The 25,096-nt window shown below is 39.5% G+C and overlaps 1 protein-coding gene across 1 annotated transcript; it reads right to left on the bottom strand.

The window, feature by feature from the left end:
* Positions 1–1,236: 1,236 nt before the first annotated feature.
* Positions 1,237–14,727, bottom strand: PAPOLG (poly(A) polymerase gamma). Its single transcript, XM_040612223.1, has 22 exons — positions 14,708–14,727; positions 12,556–12,714; positions 12,381–12,447; positions 11,646–11,730; positions 11,453–11,562; positions 10,926–10,979; positions 9,782–9,893; positions 9,067–9,156; positions 8,306–8,444; positions 8,082–8,154; positions 7,880–8,000; positions 7,480–7,564; positions 7,028–7,081; positions 6,137–6,256; positions 5,705–5,814; positions 5,333–5,454; positions 5,077–5,246; positions 4,079–4,185; positions 3,768–4,006; positions 2,802–2,870; positions 2,135–2,191; positions 1,237–1,335 (listed from the first exon to the last, which is right to left on the bottom strand). The coding sequence occupies exons 1-22, from the start codon at positions 14,725–14,727 to the stop codon at positions 1,237–1,239; spliced, it is 2,262 nt and encodes a 753-aa protein (XP_040468157.1).
* Between the last annotated feature and the right edge of the window lie 10,369 nt (positions 14,728–25,096).

Raw genomic sequence — 25,096 nt, 5'->3', positions numbered from 1 at the left:
CCAGAAGCAGGAAAGCAGTGTCCCCAGTCCCCTCAAGTTTACTCTAGTGTGACATTACAGTTTTGAAGAGCATATTTTTTGTGGCAGTGCCCCACATTTTGTTTCATTTGTTGCGTTTCTTTAAGCAGATCCCGTCTGAGTTGAAAAAAGGAGAGACTGAAGGTTTTAAATTTCTCTTTGGAAGATAGTATTTTATAGCACATACAAAAATACTCTGGAAAAAATACAACTTCATTTACAAAATTACCAAGTGATAAGGAAATTACAATAGTGAGATAGCATAACATTTGTTTCATATGATCAGAATTTCTCCCAACCCCTAAAAAAACCCAACCACATTTAGCTGGGTAAGCAGTGTTATCAGTTTACAGGACTGGTCTTAAGACCTACAAGTTTACACGTAGCCATTTAGAACAGCTTTCAGGGTTTATCTGAGACCACTTTCTGCACGCTGGTTGGTTTCAGGACCGCAGCTTGCAGATGGGTAGCAGTGTCACAACAGCCTCAGCTGTTGCAATGTTTAAGTGCATCTTCAGCTATGTCTTCCAAGTTTAGCTTTTTTACTACCCAGTGACAACAGAAAACCCTCAAGTCTCATGCTGGAGCAGTCTTAAGACAAAAAAATCATCACATAACATGGCATGGGACATGTCTATCATCTCCACATCTTGGTAGCATCCTGTGCTGCATTTCCTTCAATATTTACATTATTTATGGGCCTCCATGGGAAGCAACACTTGTGCAGTGCATGACTGTGCTAGACAGTGGAAATCCACTCACTGAGGAAGCTGAGCACCATTGTGGTAGATACACAGGATTGCACGCACCGAACGGGAAAATAATTTAAGATAAGAACAATATATGCACATGAACAAGTAAGGCACAAATTAATACAAACACATTCATATACACTTGAAACCAGACTGTGGTTGCAGTGACTGGTTAACCCTGTTTACATACATTCTGAATCCAGGTCACAGGACAGGTTGATTTTGTAGCTTTTTCAAAAGCTGTTTAAGTTAAGACTTTAAAAAAAGATTAGTAAGGATAAGTTACAAGACAATGCAAAGAGTAGTTCAAAATATATAACAATGCTGTAAAATAAGACCATGATTTTTGACTGGCCAACTGCAGTACGGCAACAGTAACCTTCCATACTTTGTTGGTAACTACAGTACACGTTGATAATCTGGAACACTATAAACAAGTTAATTTCTTTACCTGAAGAAATACCAACTATCTACTAAGAGTAAATTTGATGGCTTTTCTAGCAACATTAACACTATTTTCTGGAACAGGAGATGAGGAATCTGGTAGTTCGTTACTGGAAAGCCTCTACAACACAAAAAGATGTCACAGGGGGAAAAAAAGTTTTAAATTAATTAATTCAGAAGTAGCAGCAGATAAAGAATGTTACATTCAACTAGGAAAGGTTTTATGTACCAAAACAGTATGGCCCAAACCCAAACATTTAGAGATAAATATTTGTTTCACCACACCACTTGTTTAGTTACCACCAGTTTTACAGAGCAATAGCATTTTCCCCTCTGCACACTTCTTTCCTGGCATCACCTGAGACAATTATATTCTTGAGTGGGGCAAGTAAGTTGCATGTTGCTCAACAGCATAGGAGTGGAAGCTACCATTGTTCTCAGATCCATGGATCAGGAAAAGAGAGTACCTCTGCTGTCCAGATTACTTCCAGTCTTATAACCCTCCATTTCACAACATTTTACATGATAAAGAGTTAAAGCCACTTATACACTTCAAAGCTTCCAAGTAACATCACAGAAATCAGCATACAAGTATTTAAGTGCTCAGATTGCCTCATGAAAGATCTGCAAGGAGTACAGATTTTTTGCTTCAGAAAAAAAGCTAAATCAGGAGACAAACTGTGCCAGTGTTTGAGTACATGGGTTTTCAAGTCTAATAACTTGGAAACTTTGGCTTCACTTCTGTGAGTAAACTTGGAAGGTCATTTTTCACCTATTCAGTTTGGTGAAGGCATGACAAGCAGAAACTTACCTACTTCAAACCACCAAGTTTACACATTAGTAGTATACACATCTATATACCTGAAATGAAAATTCTAGTTTTGTTTTACCTATGAACACAAAGGGACAATAAATAATACCTGTGATCTTGTGCCGTTGACAAATTGAACCTGCATGGCTTTTCCTCCAAGGCCACCCTAAAAAAAACCCATAAGGGATTTGTGAGGCAGTACTGTCAAATTCGCATCTTGAGAAACAGCAAGGTCTGGCAGCTAGGATACTTAAAAACTAAATACATACATTCATTGACAACCTCTACTTTTTTTTTTTTTTTTTTTTTTTTAAGCCCTATAAGCACACACACAGTGTTTCAGGTATCTCTCTCAACTTTCACTTTACCAACAAGACCATATGTTGATTTGAGGGCGTGCCCTCAAAAGTTTATGCTTCAGTGTCAAGCTACACTAATATAAAGCTCTTTATCCTCCCTTTGAGAGGCCAAATGCTTTAGTCTTTGTAGTAGTTTTAGTTCACATCAGTAAATCAAGCGGTCTAAAAAAATAAAATAAAATCTAATTTCAAGCATAGCAAGAAGCTAGATACTACCAAATCATGTATAGTAACATTTAAAAGATAAGTCATACAGGTGTAATACTTGGGAAATAAAGACTGAAGTAAGTTAAACTAAAAAGCATATTTCAATTTACATCAATAAATGTGTACAGTATTATATGAGGTAGCCTAGACACTAGAACAGCCCATTCAGCTTTTCAGTTAGCCCACTGAGTAATACCACTTCAAAATTACATTTTCCATATGTCTTCTGACATCTTGTGGTTTGCCAGCATCTTTGAACACAGAGTCCCGTCCGGTTAACTGGAAGAACAGAATACAGAGACTCAAAATAATTGCTATACTAAAGTTACCTTCATATTTGGGTACAGCTTACAGTCAACACATTAAACATATTAGTGGCCAACCTTAACACAACATTTAGACGAGACTACCATTATGACAAAGGAACCTCAAGCCTCTCAAAAAGTCTTACTACCCAAACCTTGAAATTTGTACTTGAAATATTCAATACTAAGATAAGAGTTCCACAAGTTGATTCTTTACAAGTGTCAAAATTGAGGTTTTTCTAGTTATTCTTTGCCTCTGCCTCAAATCAGAGGTCAAGCCACAAGAACAGCTATTTAAGAAGATTTATATATAGCAATAAAACAAATCAAACATTAATCTAAAGCTTCCACAGAAACAAGATTTAACAGACAGCTCCACACTGTCTTTTCAGCAATGGACAACCTATTGAGTAGGCTGCTGATTTCTAAAGCAGCAAAACTTTCAATAGGCATTCAAAAATCATCTGCCAGAACAAGATTAGCTCATGCTTTTGTATTTATATCCTCTTCATTTTGAGATAAGTTTTTTTTTTTTAATTTTATGAAATGCTTCCAAATAAGTCAGTTCATTCCATAATTGGTCACTGCAGTAATATGTAAACACAGTAGTATCTACAGACCCTGCCACTGGACCAGAAACAGTGTAGTCACTAATACCAGATTTTAGAAAAAAGATTTGTTTAATAGCTGTACATTATATTCAAGGCAATTTCTCATACCTATATCCTGGTAAAACCATCATTATGCTTAAATTTAGATTCCTGAATCTGTTGGGGATGCATATATGCATTTCTTCTCAGTTATTTCATTCATTCTACATCAATAATTAATACTACTTGAAACCCTCCCTGGCCTAGACCCCCTTTATTACCTTGTCTCCACCTATTGCTTTTTTGTGGTATTCTTGTGATATAGGTGAATAATATCCCGTAGAGTTCTGTGAATAAGGCCATTTAGGCACAGCATTACTAGGCTCCACAATTAGAGTCCTGCTGAATTCATGCTGTCCTTTGGCAAAACATGCTCCAAGTTGAGAAGTTTTGTTAGGTCCTGGAGTGGTGAAACCAGCTGGAGGTCCTGATGCTCTCACTGCAACTGTAGCCTCCATTTCTGTGGGAGACAGTGAGCTTTTAGTTTGGCCATGAGATTAGACTGCATTCCACTCACTATTTCGATACATACTTGAATCAACAACAGGAGCGAAGGGTCCCCTAGGCACTGATGGCACAAATACATGAGGCATCTTCTCTTGATCACCAGCACCGTTACATCTCAGATACATAGGATTTCTGTAAAAGCCAGACGCTAGAGTCATAAAATGCTAATTTGCCAAATTCTATACATTTCATTGCCAGAAAGTACAGGCAAGACAAACATCTACCTTCTAAGCTCATTGTCACAAGTCTACTAAACAACAAACTCACAGGCAATCTAGCACAGTATTTTCATTTTGCTGAACATCAGACCACAAATATACACTTAAGAGACTCGCTAAAGAAAACACTATGTACCAGTATTGTTTTCCAGCTTAGTACATTCATTGAAAGCAGCACAGAGTGCTAGATTTATCTGTTCTATCCATACCAGCACTTTTTTTTATGCTGCTCCTACAGCATCCAAAAGCCTGAACACAGCAGGCATTACACATTTGGCAATATTGGGCTATTACTCTCAAGATTACATATTCCTCCTGTGCTGAAGTAGCTTCTGGACAAGCAGGCTTCCCCAGAAGTGAAAAACTTTTCCCACCCAAGATCTCATACCCCTCCACTAAGTCAGCAGCAGCTCCAGTGTTTCTGTGATCAAGATGGTGTGTTAGAACTTAATTCTGCTTGGCATCAACCATACTTTTGTTAGAAAGAATGGTTACCTACACATAAAATACTCCGGCTTCAAGTTACACACTAACCTAAGGGGATTTATATTTAAGACCAAATAATTTCTCTGATATCAAGTTGTTCTTCATTCCTATGTGTTACTGTATGTTTGATTTCATCAAAGATTTCTTTAACCTGTCTCCCGCCCATGTGCCCAAAGGAGATGCCAGCTTTGCTCCTGAAGCCATTAGAGCCCTCCACACGCTTACAATCCACAGATTCCAACAAGAAATCCTAGACTTCATTGACATTGTGAGTCAGTTAAAAGCAGCAGCTTCACAGTTCTAAGGTTATGGTGCTAACCTTTGTATCTCTGCTGGAGAGGTGTCCCATTTAGATATTTTATTGAATGAAGAGGAGTATTTTGGTGTCCTGGAGTCCATGTTTCTGGAACTGTCCAAATAGCTTCCATCTGAAGGATTCATTTTGTACTGAAGCCCATACATATTTTGATTGTAAATTGTCATGCTTTGCTGTAATTACAGTTAAAATAATGAAGTCTTTAAGTAATTGTTAAAGCAAAGAAAATATTGCTAGAAGAGCCAAATTTGTATCATACCTTCTTTTTTTTCTGTAAGGCCTCTTCAGGCAGAAAATAGTGGAGATGCTTTTTCTTCACATAAGTTGCCTCAATCTTCATATCTTCCTTCAGCACATTGAGGTTGCTAGCGTGCCTGTAAACTAACATGGAATTGTGTTGTAGCTTAGCGGGGACATTTGCATTAGGTATTCATCAAAGTTACTTAGGGTTTCTTTAGAAAGTCTGTTTCATTGTGTCAAAATAGTATGCTTTTAAAGCTAATCTTCTATATGTTGCTTTCTATAGAAATACCTAATAGCTAATACCAGAAGTATAACTCACTTCATGAAACAACTTCCACTAGAATAAAAAAAAGAAACCTTACCAGACCAGAACAAAATATAAGCTTACCTGTATTTGTGAATGACTGTATGACATAAGTTAAATCAATATTAACACCTTCTGAATTGTCCGCTTTCTTAAATACGATTCCAATGAACCACATTGACACGTATCTGTTCCTGAAAAAAGAGATTCACAAATTATCATTGATGCACAGATGGCAGTTATTTGGATGCTAGGAGCTACTCTCAACAAGGGAATAAGCAAAACAGTTTGCAACTACACAGCAGTTAAAGAGTAGAGTCAGCCTAAACTGAAGTTCTCAGAGTACTTTTCTGAAGTTCTCCCTTCTTTGAAAAGATTTCACAGGCTCAGAACCTTATGTGTTAAAGCACATGCCTACAAAATTGAACATCTCTCACAGATGAGCTGAGGTGAATGCATATAAAGAAGTTACAAAACATTGGCCAAACTGTATTTCAGAGAAGTAATGAAACTCACTGTTTATAGGGTTCTTGCTTGCCAGGGAAAGACTGTGGCTTTACATGTGCAATGGTTATAAATTCATTCCTCTCCAAGCTTCCAACCAGCAGACGAATTTTAGATTCGACAAGGCCAGTCCTAGTAAGAACAAGAGTATTTTACTCATTTTTTACTGTAACCAGTGCAGTAGTTATATGCTAACCAATACTGGCTAACCAATCAATAAGTAGTAAGTTTCATTCAGCTGAGAGGATATCGCATTTTTATACCACACTCACTGTAGTTTGAGATGTTTCTGCATGACATTTGAGCTTTAAATTTTCCAAAGACAGAGGCAAATAATTTTAACTTGTACTCTTAACAGTTCAGATACAACACTTCAGCCTATAAGCTATGATGAAAATATCAACAAGCAGCAGATCCCAGCACCTCTGGCTGCATTTTGAAGTGCAGCAAAACTCCTTTTTACCCCAAAGATCAAGAAGAGCAGTTTCTAGAAGGCTCCATTATGCATCTGATTACATCAAGTAATTCCCACTTGCTTCAGCCTCTGCAACAAGGAACATCATCTTAACTGAAGCAGTGTGGGGGAAGCAGTGTCCTTGGACTCATTGCATCTGCTTCTCCAGATGACCCAGCACGTCTGACCTCCAGGCATATGCACACTAACCCTCTGTTCCTTCTCATCATGATTCAGATCTTTAGGTTAACTTCTTAAACAGCAAGATTTATGTTAAAAGCTTTCTTGTGAAGGGAAGGTAATTTTGCTGATGAACTGTCTGCTTCACTTGGTATTCCAAGCCTAGTTGCACAGTTTAGTACTTCATTTGTTAATACAGTTAACAATAAACTGCAACATTGAGTTGTGTTTCACTTATGCACTGAATCCACATTTAAAGCAAGACTTACCACTTCAAGCTATGCTCTTCCGTAAAGGCACTAGCAGTCAGCACAATATAATGTCTAGAAGAAAAGGAAAGTGAATATACTAGCTTAGGATTTTATATTCCTTCAAGTGAAACCAAAACTGCCTTAAGTGTATAGGATATGAATTCCAGACATAGCAGATTGTATCCTTTATTCAGCACCAGTATTAACTGAAGAAAACCCAATTACATCCTTTAAAATTGTGTTCTGCTGCATTCTAAGTATCATAGTTGATTTTTTCTAATAAACAGTGTCAGTGGCATAACACATACAGTTTTTTTATCTTCCCTATACCTATCTTTACTAAAATTCAGGACTACCTCCAGTTTCTGAAAAACAAGCATTAATACCATCTTCTGTTTAGACTGCAAGTTAAAACTCACTATGCTAATAATTAAGCGATGTCAAGTTCAGACAACAGGTTTCATACATACTTGTATTTCTGAAAGAAGTTTAGTGGTTCAAAGAGCTTTGACCAGTCCGCTTTTCCTTGGAGAATCTCATTTGTAACTGCAAGACCTAGAATTAAGGTTGAAAACCATATTACCATTTAGTTCTTAAGACTAGCAGAGCACAATATAAACTTCACAAGATAAGGGTTTTGAACAGTAATTGCCAGATCAGAAAGCAGAAATTCCCTTGACACAATGCAGGTCTACTACAACAGTTCATTCTAAAACCGGTCCCTTACTGCCTGCAACAGGCGTACTTCCCAGACACCTAGCTTACCTAACAGGGCAGAACACCTGACAGAATATAACAAATTCAGACAATGTGATTTCATAGCAAGAATTGTACTTTTTATTCAGTTAATAAGCATGAAGAGAACTTTACCATGTTTGAGCTCCTCTATCATTACTGCTCGTGTTGACACAGACACATTGTATGTGGAGTTCTGCTGTGGGTAGGCAGGTGTGATGATAGGCATTACGTGATGACGGTCCAAGGGGTTCACCTAGGATATTAAAAAATTTTGCTTAGTATCAGTTCAAGTTAGAAGAAAGTTTAAAGGTTTCCAAATTCAATGTCTACATACCCTAGGGTCCCATACTGGTAAATTAAGGTCGCTCTCTTCAGGTTGTTTCAGCATTACAGGATTTGGCCATTCCCTACAAAGAAAAGCCAGTAAGTAACTGTCCATTTAAAATGTTGCCATGTAATTCAGGGTAGGATTGAACACTGTCAATGTAAATCTTACAGAAAGAATGACCTCTAAAGTGTTAATGCTTTATGCTAATTATAACAAACAATATCTCTTACCATTTCGAAAAAACCAAGAAGAACTTGTTAAGAAGTGTAGAAGGCAAAGCATTCGGGTAGAGTTGACATGTTCTTGCTACTAGCATTGCCCAGGAAACTCCACCAAGAAATCCCAGAACGTTGGAGTAAATGCCACGCTCTAGAAGGGATGGATACATTGTAGTTAGCCTGTGGTCTTTCAATACCTAAGTATATTCCTTCAAATTTACCAACTTCACCATCTATAGCATATTTAATGCACTTCAGACTCAAAGTCCGTTATTTTTGCAGTGCAACAAGGCCAAAATGGCTGGTCCTTACAGGGATGAGGAAAAGAATTGTTACCGCACCACTTCCCAAAATACTGTTACTCTAACATTTACCACACTGCCACAGCTCCTCCTTTACTCCAATTTCACTTAAGAAAATTTCTGTCATTCTTCTAGCGCCTGCTCTAGCCACACGTGCAAATGGTATTTTCTTATTACTTACGTATTGAGTTTTATACTTGGCATTTTTATCATTTGTAATCGGATTCCTGATAAGCATCGCAGCACCTTGTCCTGTAGGCACTCCCCTCTTCTCCCTCCTCTACATCCATTTACACAAAGTGCCACACAATCTGCCACATAGACAGACCTTGCATCTAACCCAAAATGCAGTTTTTAGTTTAAAAACTGTCATTTAATCAGCTATCCAAAGCTGAAGCACTTTTAATGGTCTTTTTTCAAGACGATGCACCTCTGAAAAGTTTAAAGATTGGGAATAAATACACTACTCACGTTTGGCCCACAGTTTGATTGCACGGAGTGTGAGCCGGAAGTTATCTTTATTTGGCACTAGATTTAGTATTTCATCAGTAACCCTGCAACCTGTAAGAAAAGAAGTTGAGGTACAGAACTTCCTAATAACAGGTACAAGTCAGTTTGATACTACACTTGATCCATAGCTTACAGTTTATCATTCAGGTCTATGATAACAAGTTTGGATTACTTGCTTTGTATTACCTTAAAAATTATAGATTACACCTAACATTCAGTATCACTTCAGGTAACTGGTGCCCTCAACAGCTTTTTCATAGTTTAGACCACAGTCAACAATTTTTAATAAGGCCTTTTTACAGGATTCCAAAAGCTAGGGCTGTTTTGACAGCCAGGAACAATTAAACCAGTCAGTGTTAAACAGTGAGCAAGTTAGGCTTCAGGTATTTTAAATATCTTTTTTTATGAACTATCACACATTCTTCTCTATCAAACCCTCCGCGTATTCACCTGAAGCAGTGTCTGTGGCAAACTAAAACAATGCACACACTCTGATCAAAGGAACACGAACTAAAGGTCTATCTAAACACACAACTCCTTGAAATGTATAACAACTCACCACCTCTTCAGGTCTTCAGTATACATGAGATGAGTTTCTGCATCTTGTACAGAAACTCAGGCCTTCTACACAAATTCTAATAACAATTTATTTCTAAAGATTTGTAAATATGCTTACCATTTAAGCTCCGTATGCATCTTATATCCAGGTTTCTCAGATGCGAGTCATCTCTGAGATCAAGATTGTCAGAAACAGTCTGCACTAACAGTCTCGCAAACACAAGGTCAATCTTAAAAGGAAAAAAAGTGCCAACCATCAGTAAACATGCCATACTGTTTGTGAACAGCACACTAGTGGGGAATAGTTAATACTCAAAAGAGTAGTTAATATTTAGATTTAGAATTACATGACTATAAATACACCTCCCAAGAGATTTATTTGTCAGAAAACTCAAGAAAATTGCTAGGAGTTCTGTATTTTATTTACAAAACCTTCATTGCATCACTCCTTTTTAAGTTAGGGAAAGGGGTTTTTTAAGGTTGAAAAGATTACTCTAAACTTAGAATTTCCATTAAAAGGGAACTTAGAATTAATCATGGCATTAAGATACAAGCTCATTCACCTCAGCTATACCTCAGCAAAGGAGAGAGCATTTTCTTTAAGCAGTAAGCCCTTTTGATCCTGAAGTACCTGGGTTTTAGTACAGTCTGAGGCAAGAAAATTACTCTGTAAATGTCTGTACCAGATAAAGGCCACAGAAAGGTCATTGTCTTCATGACAGTGATACCAGGCAGTAACTTGCTTAGGTACTGCAGCACGCAGGTCTTTATTCACTGTATAAGATGTATTCAAGATACAAGGACTCCCGCAGCTGACAAACGCAGGCAGGAATCATGAGTACTTTTGCTTTTCATTTTCCAGATCTTTGTCTCATGACCACTTCATTTTTCGTTTGCAGCAAAACATTTTGTCTGCTTGCACGGTTCATACATAGAAAGCTAGCCTGTGCACAATCCTTGTGAGATAAATGCTATTGAAGCAGGCCACCCTGGTCTACAGCACAGGTTTAGAGAAAATATGTTCCTGATGTTCACATGCCTGCCAGGCTGCCCAGGGGCTCCTCTCATCATAAGCTCCCATTTTATTCCAGAGCCTTCTGGGATAGGTTGTGGCCAGGCTGTTTAATTACAGTTTCCTGGATACACTGTCAGGTACCAATAACCTTGTAATATATCACAGTCACAGGTTCCTGGAAAAGTTATCCTATTCCAAAGCAAGAAAAAACAATTTCTTGTTTAAAGAAAAAGAACAAAATTCTTACCTCAATACCATCAAACTCGAATTTGACAACAGGTACATAGGCGTCTTCAACTGCCTGTGAAGACGATAAATGTAAGAAAACATCTTGTGCTACTTGACTGTGTTTTCTTAAACTATGATAAAATACAGAATGTATACTGCTGAATTACTCAGTATAAAGACTGAGGTGCTTCTGAACTAAAAAAAAAAAAAATGTTAATAAGCTGCAAGTGGTATAACACTAATACAGTACTAATACTAGCGTCAAAAAATTATTTAGCCAAGAGATACAGAGACTGATCATGTATTGTAATGAATAAACAGTGTGCAATAAACCATCAGTATCAGTGGCTATAAGGTATTTACCTTAATAGTGAAGAAGAAAAGTAAGAGATACTATCTTGCTCCTGGTTAACATCCAGAGAAACCTAAAAATTTCTGTCTACATTTGAAAGTGCGCTCTAGTCCCCCATATTCTTAATTCCTGCTGAGCCTGAGATGCTATGACCTTATGGGTCAAGGAATGTTTCTATCAAGGAAAGAACTTACTCTTAGACATTTTATTTTCTCCTGACGTTTCAGTTTTTCAAAGAATGACTGAAAAAAATCCGATCTTTCCACATGTCTAGGAGCAATACAGACAGCATCTATGTCAGCACCTGCAAAGAGATTCCATTTCTACTGTTACTGTTGAAAGTCACTTTCAAACATTAAAACTATGACCACACAATAAAAGCTGTACCTTTAGTGTGTACTCCAAGTCTGTAGGAACCAAATGTAGCTATTTTGCCACTAGCATTTGCTGCTCCTGCTAAAGGGGGAAGATTCTGTGGGTAGAAGAGAGAGAGTTTACTTTAAAATACAAGATATACATTGACCTATGTGCAAGCTTAACTAGCATACAAGCTATTTAGAAGGACTACAACAGCCTCTGTGAACAATGTCTTCTCACTCCTGTACTGAGGGGTTAGTCTAATAGACTGATACTGTTTTTCTGAAGTGCTTGCAACTCAAAAAAAGATTAACGTAGCAGTTCTTTCATTAATTGACACAAATTAAGTCCTATTATTAGTCTTCCCTGCAGCAGATGGACATGAATTAACACAATCTAAGAGCTACACAAAAGGCAAGTCTAGTGTGTGTAATGATCTCAAGCTAGATTGAGTGTTGTAGACTGTCTGGGGCAAGATTAGTGCCCATTTACCATCAATCTCCCCTCACAACATGCTGTTTCAGCTTTGTTACCTGCTACAAGTCAACCTATAGAGCCACTTCACAAATTTGGTGCCCCAAAGACTTCAAGATCTTGATCTGAAGTATCTTTTATACCTTATTTCAATGGCAGTTACTACAGCTCTACTCAATACTTCAAAAGAAAGTTAAAGATGAACTTTAGCATAAATTCTACTAGTATGGCCTTTAAAAGAAATAAAGATGCTTCAGCTGTTTTGATAAGAACATACAAAAAAATTCTTACCTTTCTCTCACCAAGTTCTGAAACCCATTCTTTGACCAAGTTACTCAGTTTCCCAAGAATAACCCTCCTGTAAAAGAAAACTCCTGTTAAGTTTGCCTTTAAAAAAAAAAAAAAAAAAAAAAGGGCAAATCAAGACGTTAACATATAACATAACATATAACAAGTTTTTTTATACCTGTGATTCAGTTCTTCCTCATCTTCAAATACCCCAAACTGTTTCATTGTTTCAACCAGCTTTTGAGTATGAATGCGGTCTATATCCTTAGGAAGAGCAAAGCTAGTCGGAGGTGTAATTCCGTAGCACTTTTGAGGCTGGTTCTGCTGTCTAGGAGTACTGTGGGAGAAAATAAAATACTGAAGACTTCACAAAACCAAAAAAAATATTATTGGAAACCACCCTTCAGCTTAGAGGTTTCCAAATCAACTTCTGTTCTTTTACCCAGCATTAACATAAGTGAGCAAAGCAAAAAATCCTGCTTATGATTTTTAGATAACTGGACCTAACTTTGAACTCACAACTACTTTTAAAAGAAAATAATTGTGGATAGATGAAACGATCTATGTTGTTACTATCTTAATACAACTTATCTGCATTGCTCTAGATAGGACTGATCACCAGGAGATTAAAGAGTTTGAAATCTACTCCAGGTGACACTACATACAGCTGAAGTTTTGGACACATTTCTGTTTCGTATCAGTTTTGATTTAAGGATATTCCCATCAGCTTCCTGCTAACATTAAACAAGACAATTTAACACTGGCTTATTTTAGTTAAATGTATTTGCTATCCTTCTACTGATTCTGGAAGGGCATTATAGTTGATTTAAAGCAGGGGTCCTCAAACTATGGCCCGTGGGCTGGATACGGCCCCCCACGGTCCTCAATCCAGCCCCTGGTATTTACAGAACCCCCCGCCCCCCCGGGGGTTGGGGGGGAACCAAGCAGCCACAGATGGCTGCCTGCCACTTCATCCGCGCACCAGCCCCCTGTGTAAAAATTTTGAGGACCCCTAATTTAGAGGAAGGACAGACAACAAAGTTGTCTGTTAAACAGATTTGATGCAGTAAATTCAATGTTACCTTGTTTTTATTTATGGAAGAGTATGAATGAAAACCTCAACCAATCTGCACCTAATGTTACTAAGAAAGCCTAGTGCTCCTAACAGTATTCAATTTTTTATAGTTCAGAGGCTTAGTTGTACCTACATCTGTTTTATCTAAATCCAAGAGATGTATGTGGACTTGAGGATCTTAAAGGTTTTTTCCAGCCTAAACTGTTCTATGATTTTATGTCAGCATATAAAGCAGCACAAGTTAAGCTCCATTTGGAGTGGGTGCTCGGATCTGACTTAGCTAGCTCACTGCCCCGTTAGGTGGAGCGGGACACCAGGCATCCGAGTCTGGACACCCATGGGGTGACTGCTCCTGGAACTCCAGTCACAGCAAGCCATAATTTCCACCTCCAACCCTCTGCTTGCCCTGCACTTTTACACTTATTTGCAATCAAAACCAGGAGAAGACTCACATGGCAGGACAACATTAAGTTAAAGGTGGTGTTAGTTGTTTTTGGGTTTGGGTTTTTTTTGGTTTTTTGGGGTTTTTTTGTGGTTTTTTTTTTTTTTTCCTTACACCATAGAACCCTCTGTTTAGAAAGGGGAAAACTGAGAAAGAACCCTACATTGCATTAGCAGCTGAAACCGGGAAAGAGAAAGGAGTGGGACAGGAGCTAAGAATGGTACTTAATGGGTCAAGGGCCTCTACAGAAACACTAGTACGAAAAGGGGGAGACACATTAAAAGACCTATACAACTCATTGTGCTTGTCAGAGTCCATATCCAGACCCTAAGGCTAAAGGGATTAATTATGCCATTATTCAAACTAGATATTTTCCTGCTTCACATAGGGATGACTTCAAATATTAGCCGAGTTAATCAAGACACCCTTATAACTATTTGAAGTATCAGACCCTTTTTGGCTAGAATAGGATTAGGAAATGCTCAAAAACCAGCTTTAATACTTGATTAAAAAATAAAAAGACAAGCTATTACAGCTCCTTATTTCTAATTGTTGCCTTTACTCATCCACCGAGAGAAGATGGATTTCTCTCTCTCTCTCTCTTTCAGAGTAGCTTTATCCAGCTACAGACATAGCTTTTAGTCATCTAGTGGGTTCCCCCCCACACCTCCTCTCTATGAGCTTATTTTCCAAACTTTCTTCTATGTGTTTTCTAAAAAGCCGAGGGGTACCAGGACTGAGCCCTATCCACCTATCTGCCCAGGCAGAAGAGCTGTTTACTTGCAAGTGTAACTAGGCTCTGACCTAATTTACCTTTCCTTGTTTATAGGCATTTGTCTACCTCCTAAATCCAACTATTAACAATTAATATTTTCCTTCTTATGATATCATTTTCATAACAAATACAGAATTAAAGCTTATGTTTAATTGCTGTATGCTACATCTAAATTAAAACACCTACAGCAGCAAGCTCCTACATGCTTTATGTATTATGTGCATTGTACCACTTGTACTTCAAAACCTTTGCACAAAACAAGAATGGGTTTTAGACTATGCTGGTATTCAAGATCTTACCAGTTTACAGAAGGGCACCATCTGCCTTTCATTGCCCCATTCCTCCTATTGAAACTATAATTAGAGATTGACATAAAAGACAGTATCAATTAGACATACTGGGCATTGTTAAGATCAAATTATTTTAGTCAATAGTAGACAATTTTCCGTTGCTTGCATGTACTACCAAAAGTTTGATCACAACTTAGAAGTTGACGAACATGGTGCTTGGAACGTTTTTTATTGAAAGACCAACTTACACCCAACAGAACTCATTCCACTTTGGGAATTGAAGAAGACAATAGTAACATACTTTGCTCTTTCAAGCGTACCGCACCGCCCGGCATATGTAGCACAGGCGGGATCTTAAGACACAAAGTAACACAGCCGGCACACTAGCCGTTCATCCCTTAGCCTTGTGTTTACAGCAAACACCAATTTTAAAATCAGAAGTTCGTTGCGGTCCAACGCTCCACCAACCCTTGCCGGGAGTTGCCCGGCGCAGCGCACAGCTCCACCGGCTGCCGCTGCCCTGCCAGCCCCACCAACGGTCGCCGGCAGACAGACCCGCAGCTGCCGCTGCTCAAACCGCCCCTAACTTCACACCAGAGGTTGTCCCACTTTTTGTCACTTATGCCTATAGAGCCTTACAAAGGCGCTGGCTGCTGCTCCTGCGCTGGCAGGGCAGGGGTGCTGCTCTCCGGGGCCAGGGACAACGGCCGCCACTTGGTCTTGACCCTGGCCCGACGGGTTCGCCTCGCTTGGGCCTGCTCCATCCCTCCCGCTGAGCGGGGAGATGGCTGGCAATCGGCTGCTGGACCACCGAAACCAACAGGACAAGTCCCGAAGCCGCCAAACCGGCAGCAGGAGCGCCGAGGCGCTACCCGCTCGGTAAGCGGCCCGCTTCTAACGGCCGGACCGGCCCGTTGCCGGTAGGGACGTCGCTATGACAACGCCCCGCAGCCATGGCAACGCAACGGCGTTCCAAATCGAACGCAGGGGTCCAATCACCGGAGCCCCCGTCCCGCGCCAAACGCGAGGCTCCGCCCACCAGAGCCCCAGTCCTGCGTCGAGGCTCCAGCCGCCGGAGCAGAGCTCCCGGGGCCCCGGGCCGTGCCCGCACACGTGCCGCATCACACGGGGAAAGCGAGGCGCATGATTTTTTTTTTTTTTTAAATAAAGAAGCCATCCCTGCCAGGGCGGAGGAGAGAGAAGGGGAGGCCAGGCTCACCCCAAATCCCCCCCAGCCTCCCACACCCCTCACGGGGCGAGACGCGGGGGAAGGATTGGGGCCGCCGCCTCACCCGCACATATCCTTCATGGCACACGCCGCACTGCCCCAGCCGCGGCGGCCATCTAACGGCCCTCGCCCTTTCTACACTGCGCGCCGCCACCGCCTCTTTCCCGACGCCCACCGCGGCGCACAGCCAACGGCGCAGGGGAGCCGGCCCGGCGGGCCGGGGCTCAGCCGGCACATCCGCCTCCCCGCTCCCGCCGCCCGTCTCCCCCTGGCGGCTGTTGGCTCTGCGCGGCTGAGGCGGCACCGCACGCCGTGCTCTCCCGCCCCGGCCCCCCTCCTCAGGGACCGGCGGGCCCGCGGCCCCCCTCCTCAGGGACCGGCGGGCCCGCGGCCCCCCTCCTCAGGGACCGGCGGGCCCGCGGCCCCTCTCCTCAGGGACCGGCGGGCCTGACAGGTGGGGACATTCAGATCGCTCCTATAAACGCACGTACCACCCATCAGCTGGCCTTCTGGCACTGTTAGTTGTCTGTTTGGAGATCTTTTACTAAGCGGGATGTCTCTGAGGGGCTGATATTTATGAGGAATAGTGTAGCTGGAGTCATGTGATGATGGTAACAATAAACAATGTGCCTATGTGAGTGGAAGAGGTGTGGTATTTTACTGTTTTCTTAGTTTTGTAGCTTTTTTCCTGGGGTGAATTATGTGTTGCAAACCATAAAAGAAGACATCTTTGCCCAAAAAGTTTTTTATTGTATCTTATTTGGCAAAGTGCTTCATGACTCTTACTACATTTTAATGTTCTAATACTTTAATTGTTAAAAGGAGAGTGAAACTTTGAACAGATTTTTGGAGGAATTTTAGGTATATGCATGAAAAGTTATGTACCAGCTACTGCACCTGAACCTTTCTGCTTCAACATACAAAATCTGACTGAAAGTGAGACTGCTACAGAGAAAGTACTTGTGTGATATTAAAATATTGTCCACATCACATATTTGAAGTATCACATGACAAAAAATACCAATGTGCAATATAGAACTATGTCCCTCAAGTAAAATGACTGAAATTCAAAGATAAAAGAAAAAAACCAAACCCCCAACAAACTACTACACCCCCCCTTCAACTGCCACTTGCTTAAATCAATGTATCTGAAATCTGTCTTCAACCCTACCTTCTACCGTTCGGTGTTATCTCTTACCGTGTATCTTTCCACATAATGTGATAGATTAGTAAATCTTGAGAACATTTATTACAAAATGCAGCTTCCCAGAATTGAATTTCATGTTATTTTTAGCTGATATTCATCAAGGCCTAAACATATATACACAAATTATTGCTGACAAAAATCTTTCTCTAGTGAAATATGGTACGTTACACAGATAAGATCCTCTGCATTTGTTACAAAAATCCAAAGTTTGAATAAAATCTTTTTCTGATAACTTTTTCCTCTGTGATGTGGTTATATTGGTAACCTAATGAGTTACTCAGAAATAATGCATAAAAAAAAAAATAATTGTATTTTAAGTCAATCCGAACTGTTGCTGCTGGAACACTAGGCTTGCCTTGCAGGGCATGACTTTGGAACTGTTGTATGTCTTTCTGGGCTGGCTTGCTGCTGGTAGCTGTTAGCTCCTCACATAATCGGTTGTAGTGGATTCCTAGCTTAACTGCAATCATTTGATAGGGTTTCAACTTGCCACTGTATGTTGGGCCAGAAGAACAGTACCTCTGCTATGCTTTTCCAGGGAAGTCTTGAATGCTCGTGCCCCTTAATGTGGAATTAGTTACAGCTCTTCATCTGGTCAACAACAAAAGACTATGCATAAACTTGCACTAGCTTGTAGGGCAGGTGCAATGCCAGCAGGAGGGGTCACTCCCTTGTTTCACTTCAAATTGAAGCTAAAATTACGGTGTTACCAGCTTCTGAAACAGGTTAGTTAATAGGAACTAACTGTGAGCTCACTGAAGCAGCACTAATCTTGCTGCTCTCAATGAAGTGTCTGTCTTTGATCAGCTCATTCTCTCTCAGCAGGCCAAAAAATAGCCACAGGATACGAGTGCTTAGTTTACAATCGTGTTGATTTTGCTTTAGGTTTGTCTTTAGCTGTTGGAGATTAATGAATCAAAATGGTGTTTAAACTTGCAACCAGTTCTCTTCTAATCAAATGGCAGTATTATTTCTAGCTGTTTTCTACTTTGGTTACCCGAGCCAGTCATATAAAGGACTCTGGTATTCTGCTATATGATAGTGAGGTACAGCCTTAAATGTCTAGGAATTAGCAAGATAATAGTGGAGGGTGTTGAGGATTTTTTGCTTTTCCAACTGTTTCCTATGTTGTGTATTTGTTGCACCATTTGCCTTTCCTCTTCACTCATTTTTGCCCATACAACAATCTTCTCTGACCTTAAAGAGTCTCCTTTGATTCCACCAGCATGCATCAGACATAGCATAGGGATATTAATTTACATGGAAGTGCAGAAAGGACCTTTGATGCTTGACAGCTAAGTGCAAGCAAAGGGTCTGTTTAACAAGGTTTATGTATGCTAGCATTTGGATAAGCAGCAGCATATGGAATTGTAGGTTTCTTGAATTTCTTGGGGTTTTGCTGTAAGGGGAAACTAAGGCGGTGAGTTTGAGCATCCTTCTGAAGCGTTTGCATCTCCTGTAGACAACCTAGATGCTTTGGGTCTGTAAAGATTTGATTTGAACTCTGGTACCCTCCAAAGGTATTATGTGGATAAAATTCTTTGCTGTTGCAGTTTATCATTAAGGTATTCCCTTTCAGAGAGGAAAGTTGAGTGGAAGTGCGCTTATTCTAGAGAGTTAATCTTAAATGGCAAGAAGAGTGATCTCTGCTGGCTAACACCTGAAGAAGGGAAAAAAGATCTGATGTGCTACGTGTTGGTTCGGGAAGTCTCTTAGGATGGAAACAGCTACCAGGAAGGTATTGCCCAAATTTAATGGGATATGCCCTTGTACTTTTTTTTTTCCCCTTTACCAAACTACCTTCATTTTAGAGGTAATATTTATTTTATAGTAGTAATGAAGAAGTGTAACTAGGTAAGGTTTAAGAAGTGTTTTCTTTGACCTGGATAGAAGTTTCTACAGCTGAATCTGCTGTATATTTATTTATGAATAGCTTTACATAGAGAGCAGAAACACATATTATTTTTCTCTTGATAGAGGAAGAGAACAAATCTGTTTAATCTTTGCATTGTTCTTTACTTTTCTTCTGGGTGGGTGTGGGTACCCAAGTCCTTGGACAGCTGATGTTGTGTAGCACTGGTATCTGTTCTAGTTCCATTATAGTTTGAACGTGGCTGTGAGACTGGTTTTGGGCATTAGAGCCTGATGCTAATACCCCTGATGCACTATCTCTTACCATGTTGAGTCGTCTTTGTCATGAATTCATTAGTTTCATGCAGAGATCGTATATAATTCTGATTGCTGCTTGCAGGGAAACTTTAAAGAGAGGAATGGATACTGATAATTACTGAAACACCCCAATTCTGTCTGAGAATTGGGAGAAGTCTTCCTATCCATTAACCTTGTAGTAAGATCTTGCTGAAGCTGGTTTTTTCTCATCCTTTTTATGTGGTAGCATTTTGTTCAGCTTCACGTGGTAACTTAGGATCTGTTAAATTTGATTGTAAACTTGAGCCCACAGAAGGGAACTCTCAGCTGGCTGGCTTCATCTACTTTGTTTCCTGTGCTTGAAGCAACAGAGGCTCACCTCTTTAGCTGGGAAAGCTCTAGAGAGGTTGTGTTGGTGTGCTTGGTCTTAACCAGTTCTTGATATGGCCTGTTGTGATGGCAGTGCATCCAAATATGTATGCTTTTTGCCCAGGTGGGGCTGTGCTGTTGTGAGGACACAGTCTCATCGAGTTTACAAAGGAAAACACTTTCCTTTGTAATTGACAGCATCTATTTTCCCATAGCGTGTGTGTGTTCCCATATTACTTATACTGAAAATGGGGAAGGAGAAAATGAAAGGTAAAGACAATCTTCTGGTGTTCTCTGTATGCTTGCTTCCATTCTGGGCTTTCCATTTGATATTTTTATATTTGTGGTGTTTTTCCTGAGTAATCGTGAAGGGGCAGCTCACAGGGGTTACATGGACTGTATTACAGAATAATGAAAGAGATGAAACCTTTGGAAAACGTAGTGACATAAACACTGTTCAGGCTTTTCTGCTTTACTTATACCTCCAAATTTCAAGGAAGGGGAAATACTTTAAAGCCTACTGCCGTATTCTTCCGAAGTAAAAACATAATTTAGAGTAGTTGGAGAGGAGCTGTATAAGAAGAGTACAGGCATAGCTACAGCTCATCTTCTGGTGAAGGGCTTTGTGGTTTTGGTACCTGTACCCAGCCTGGTGCATTGTTCATGGGGCTTCTTCACTGTAGCTGATAAAGTAAATGATAAATAATTGTTCTTCTCTGCTTGAAGAGTTGTCTAATAAGGGCATTGGTATGTGCAAGGTAAGTGTGGAAGTAATGCTGCTGACTTTCTCATAAACAAGTTTTCTTTTTTTAGTTCTAACTGAAAAAGGAAGTGACAAGTAATGGGCTGAAAAATTGAGAAAAGAGGAGAAACATCAGAGAACAAAATTATTACAGTTATATAGTTTATGTGAGTATCGTTTAGGACCTCTTGCATATCTGTGTTTGTACATGTGGATATGCATATCCAACTGCTTTTGCCTTGATGACTGGCAAACAAATGTATGGGACAGAATCAATATTACGTACAAATATGAAAGTGCTTCCAATTATGTTAGAATTTTTTGAACATCTGTTATGCAGTCTCTCAGATACAGGTGAAAATTGAGTGAGAGCGCAGAAAACAAGAGCAAAAGATGAAAAAAAATGAACAGTAGAAAGCATGAATGTAACGTTAATGAAGAGTGCTTGTAAATAAGGCAGTTCAAAGCTGCCTTCAGGAATGTAGTGCCTGGGATGGGTGTTCCATTGTGTGGGGAAACACTGAAATGTTTCGAGCTCCCAAACACAGGGTTCATTCGCGGGTACATCAAATTACCAAAATACAACGGGTTTCCAGGTGGTTATAAATATAACTTATTCCTGTTTAAAATTTTCTCTGTGTTGTAGGAAAAGAAGAAAATGGCAATTGTGCAAATAAGCTCCCATTCTATGGGAGATCACAAATTTTTACTGTGTATCTAGCAGTCAAGTTTGTGTCTTTATTGTACTTTCATCCACCTGGTTCCTCTTAAATAAGGCACATTTGGTCTTTTTTCTATTAACAGATTACATTTTAGTCTGTAGTATTTTCCTTTTGCTTGCTGTTTGCAGCAATGTAACAAAAGGGAGGTGTTCACAGGGAAGATTGCTCTGAAAATTTTGAATGTATTGTTATTGTTTTCTGAGATTACTGAAAATTGATTCAGTAGGAATTTGTTGCCAGTTAAGTTTTCCATCTTTGAAGCGCTCTTTTTTTTCCCTGAGGAGCTCTTAATTGATGGTAACTAGATACAGTAACCCCTTTCTGGGATGGCTCAGGTCATTCTTCAAAGAGGAGTCTCCAGGTGTTCTTTGCTATTTTGTACAGAAGTATTTATTTCAGATATTTAGGAAATAATGCTAATGTGTGCAAGGTTGCTTTTAATTATGTTTTCATCTGCTAAACTTCAGGGACTTTTTTACCCTAGTGTGAAATCAGGGACAAGCGTGAGCTCAAAAATTCATACTTTAATGCTCAGCTATACATGATTTGCTGTATCACCTGTGCAAATAACCGGCACTTACAAAGATTAGAGTTACACAGCTAAAATCATACACAGCTTAATACAGAAAATAATTCTGGTCATATCAAAGTAGCCATGAAAAGGGTGGGCCATTTTAAGATAGCTGAGAACTGGGGGCAGGGGTGTTATTCAGTTGCAACATTTAAGGGGAAGTGGAAGGAATAACTGTAGTCTTAATGTGCCTGTAAATTTGCCAGATTGTTCACATATGTGCAAGTATCTCTTTCGTTAGATAGTTGGTTCCTTCTCCTGATGGATGACCATCAGGTTCGTAATATTCCTGGGGACTGTTGCATAATGCAAATGAATAGTAACACTGAATACACTCTACAGTTTGGATAAATACAATTTGTTGCAATGATCCTAGAAAGCAATAGGTACTGTGTGCTGAACTTCTTGTTCATGAATCATACGTTAACACTGAAGTTTGGGTGATTAGTATACTGTATCTGTGTCACTTCAGTGTGCTGCTGCTGAGATGAATGATTCTTGTATAAACTTTAGGCTCCAGAGGCCTCTGCAGGGTTTTTTATTAGGCATAAAATCTTTCTACATGTGCCATACTTTATGAAGTGGAATTTTCTGTGACTCTGTGTGTTCTCTAACCTGACTTATTTTGCGTGTGGCCCTCCTGGCTATGCCATGGAGTTTCCAGGCCACCTGCCTGACAAGCATAGCAAGAGAAGAGTCCAGCTCTAAGCTCAGGGCTGAGAGCTTCTAGCAATGAAACTACAGTGACCTTGCTGCTGTGAGAATTGTCCTCAATGTGGCATCCACAGGAGTGCGACAGCATCTGTGTCTGGTTTTGCTTTAGGATTTCTTTCAATACCCACAATTTCTTGAGGCAAGAAACAGGAAGTAAAATTAATTTTTTGAGACATAAATGATGTGATTAAACATTTAGGTGTTTTGCGGTGTGTGTTCTCCACCCCTGGCTAGTCATGGCTGTGGGAAGAACCTACTTGCCAAAGGATTCATTACTGTGCAGATCTTGTTATGTAATTGTATGAGGTACAATGTAAGTTCTGAGTGAAGGTCTTTCCTGAAGGCTGGATCTGAAGTGGTGACATACACAGGTCTAGAACTTTTACCCTGTAGCTCAGCAACTTGGTGTTTTGGGGTTTTTTTTTGCTTATGTAGAATTCTTCTGTATCATGTGGGAAGGAAGAGACTAATGTGTAGACTGCCATAACTCTTTCCTGGGACTGTAACTTTATAAATTGAATGTTTTTTTTAAACTACAAGTTAATTTGTTCCATTTTACCTTTCATGTACCCCATCGATGAAGCACATAGGAAGATAAAAAGTATTAATTGCCTTCAACTACTTAGGCAGAGAATAGATTTTCAAATTGCTAGTTTCGTAATGTACTGTAATTAACAGCATTCAGGAGTGCCTGCCATTGTGAAGTGCAGGACTTGAAAAAGATCAGAAAAGAAACCTCTGTGCTCTTCAGCCTTTACCTCCAGCCCTGCAGCTTTGCAGAAAGTATACAGCAGATTTTCAGTCTAGTGAATATTTTTTGACCGGCAACAGATTAAAAAAAAAAAAAAAAAAAAAAGGCTTCAGTTTCCTGGGAGAAGAAAGAGCATAGAAAATGCTGGTTGCATAGTCACTAGTGGAATCCCTTTAATACTGCCTAGATGATCTTGAGAATTTTAAAAATAACAATAAGGAAAATCTAATTTCAGTGAAGCGAAATTCATTCTTGATAAAGGGATTTCCAGAAACTAGTTCATTGTAACTATAGAAATACCTGTATTTTCTAATCTTTGATGGAGAATAAGAACAGACTTTTCTGAATTCTTGGTAAATCCCAAAGCTGATAGTGAATGCTTAACACATTGAATGTAGTAGGAAAGAGGCTCTTAGGAACTTGCTTCCAGTAAAACATTCTCTAAATCAGAGTAATATCCTCACTAAGCTGCTTAATAATGAAAACAGTGGTCAGAGGTGTGTAGCAGTGAATGTCCTTGGAGGTGGGAGAAAAAGTCTGAAACAATGAAAATGAATTTTCTGAGTCTTTCATAAAGTGATTATTATCTGTGATCACAGCCATCTTTTAGGAAATTGGAAACAAAACTGAGTGTACTACTTTTGCACTTATAAAAGAAGAAACCAAAACTTTTGGTAGCATTAAACAGGAGTGGAAACAATACAGCCTGCTGCTGTGTAGGCAACTAAAAAACTGGATAATACAAGGAAGATGAAAGGCTACTTTTAAAACTATAGCTTTACTGTAAAAGGTGAAAGTCACTAAGAAGTGAGCAGCCTACCTAAGTGGATCAGGATTTGATATGGAGCCAAGTTCAGACTGAAGTGGTACGCTTTGAACCTGAACTGTTTCTTCAAAGTCTGCTAGAAAACTTATTGCTTCTGCTTTAGCTGTTGCCAAATGGGAAGGACAAGCAAAAGATGGAGTGATGGCAAAGATTTCCTTGAAGTTGCTTTTGGTTTTTGATGTAAGGGGACCTTTGTTTATTTTGGAACACTCCCTGCTGCAGGTAACGTGTAATATGCTTCAGAATGTTTGTGAAAGAATTTAGGGAGCAAAACATAGTTTAAAAATATCAATGTGAGTGAAGTCACATCACACTAAAGTAAATTATGCTGAGTGATAAAGCACAAGGTATTCAGTGTGACAGTTCATAAATAGCATGTTCAATGCCATGCTTCACAAACCGCTTAGTTTTATGTTTTTCCTGTTGCTAATTTTGTAGGTCTTGTCACTGAAAAATAATGAGATAGACTCTGAGCTGGTGAAAATCTGTATATGTAGTCAAACTTAAACAGTTTAGCTGCAGCTACCTCAAGTCCTTCTATAGCACTGTGAAGACTGTAATTTTTAAATGGGTAAGGCCTCCACTAGTAGTGAATGCTGCTAATGCAATGTGTGAAATCTTAGTTTGAAGCAATATTGTTTGAGAAGGAAGATTCCTTCCTCTAGTTCATGGAAGAGGGGAGAATGTAATGTGAATGTAGCTTCTTAAAATTTCTCAAGGCGCTGTAGTAGTTAAGACACAGGATGCCTCTTTTTAACAAAATGTAGCTTTAATAGGAGGTATGTGGCTAAATACCCATACAGCTCTTTGAAAATGAGGTAGCTGGATTTCAACAACCACAGTGACTCGTAGTAAGTGC

Source organism: Falco naumanni, chromosome 12 (genome assembly GCF_017639655.2).
Source record: "Falco naumanni isolate bFalNau1 chromosome 12, bFalNau1.pat, whole genome shotgun sequence".
In the NCBI taxonomy this organism is placed as follows: Eukaryota; Metazoa; Chordata; class Aves; order Falconiformes; family Falconidae; genus Falco; species Falco naumanni.
This window is presented reverse-complemented; position numbering and strand designations above follow the sequence as displayed.

What these genes read in the sequence shown, in the direction of transcription:
- PAPOLG (XM_040612223.1), bottom strand. Translation starts at nt 14,727, where the DNA reads ATGCCTATAAACAAGGAAAG. An exon ending in ATGCCTATAAACAAGGAAAG is followed by an intron (nt 12,715 to 14,707) that starts GTAAATTAGGTC and finishes TTTCTCCCACAG; the next exon opens with TACTCCTAGACAGCAGAACC. An exon ending in AAGCAAGAACCCTATAAACA is followed by an intron (nt 5,815 to 6,136) that starts GTGAGTTTCATT and finishes CTCTTTTTTCAG; the next exon opens with GAACAGATACGTGTCAATGT.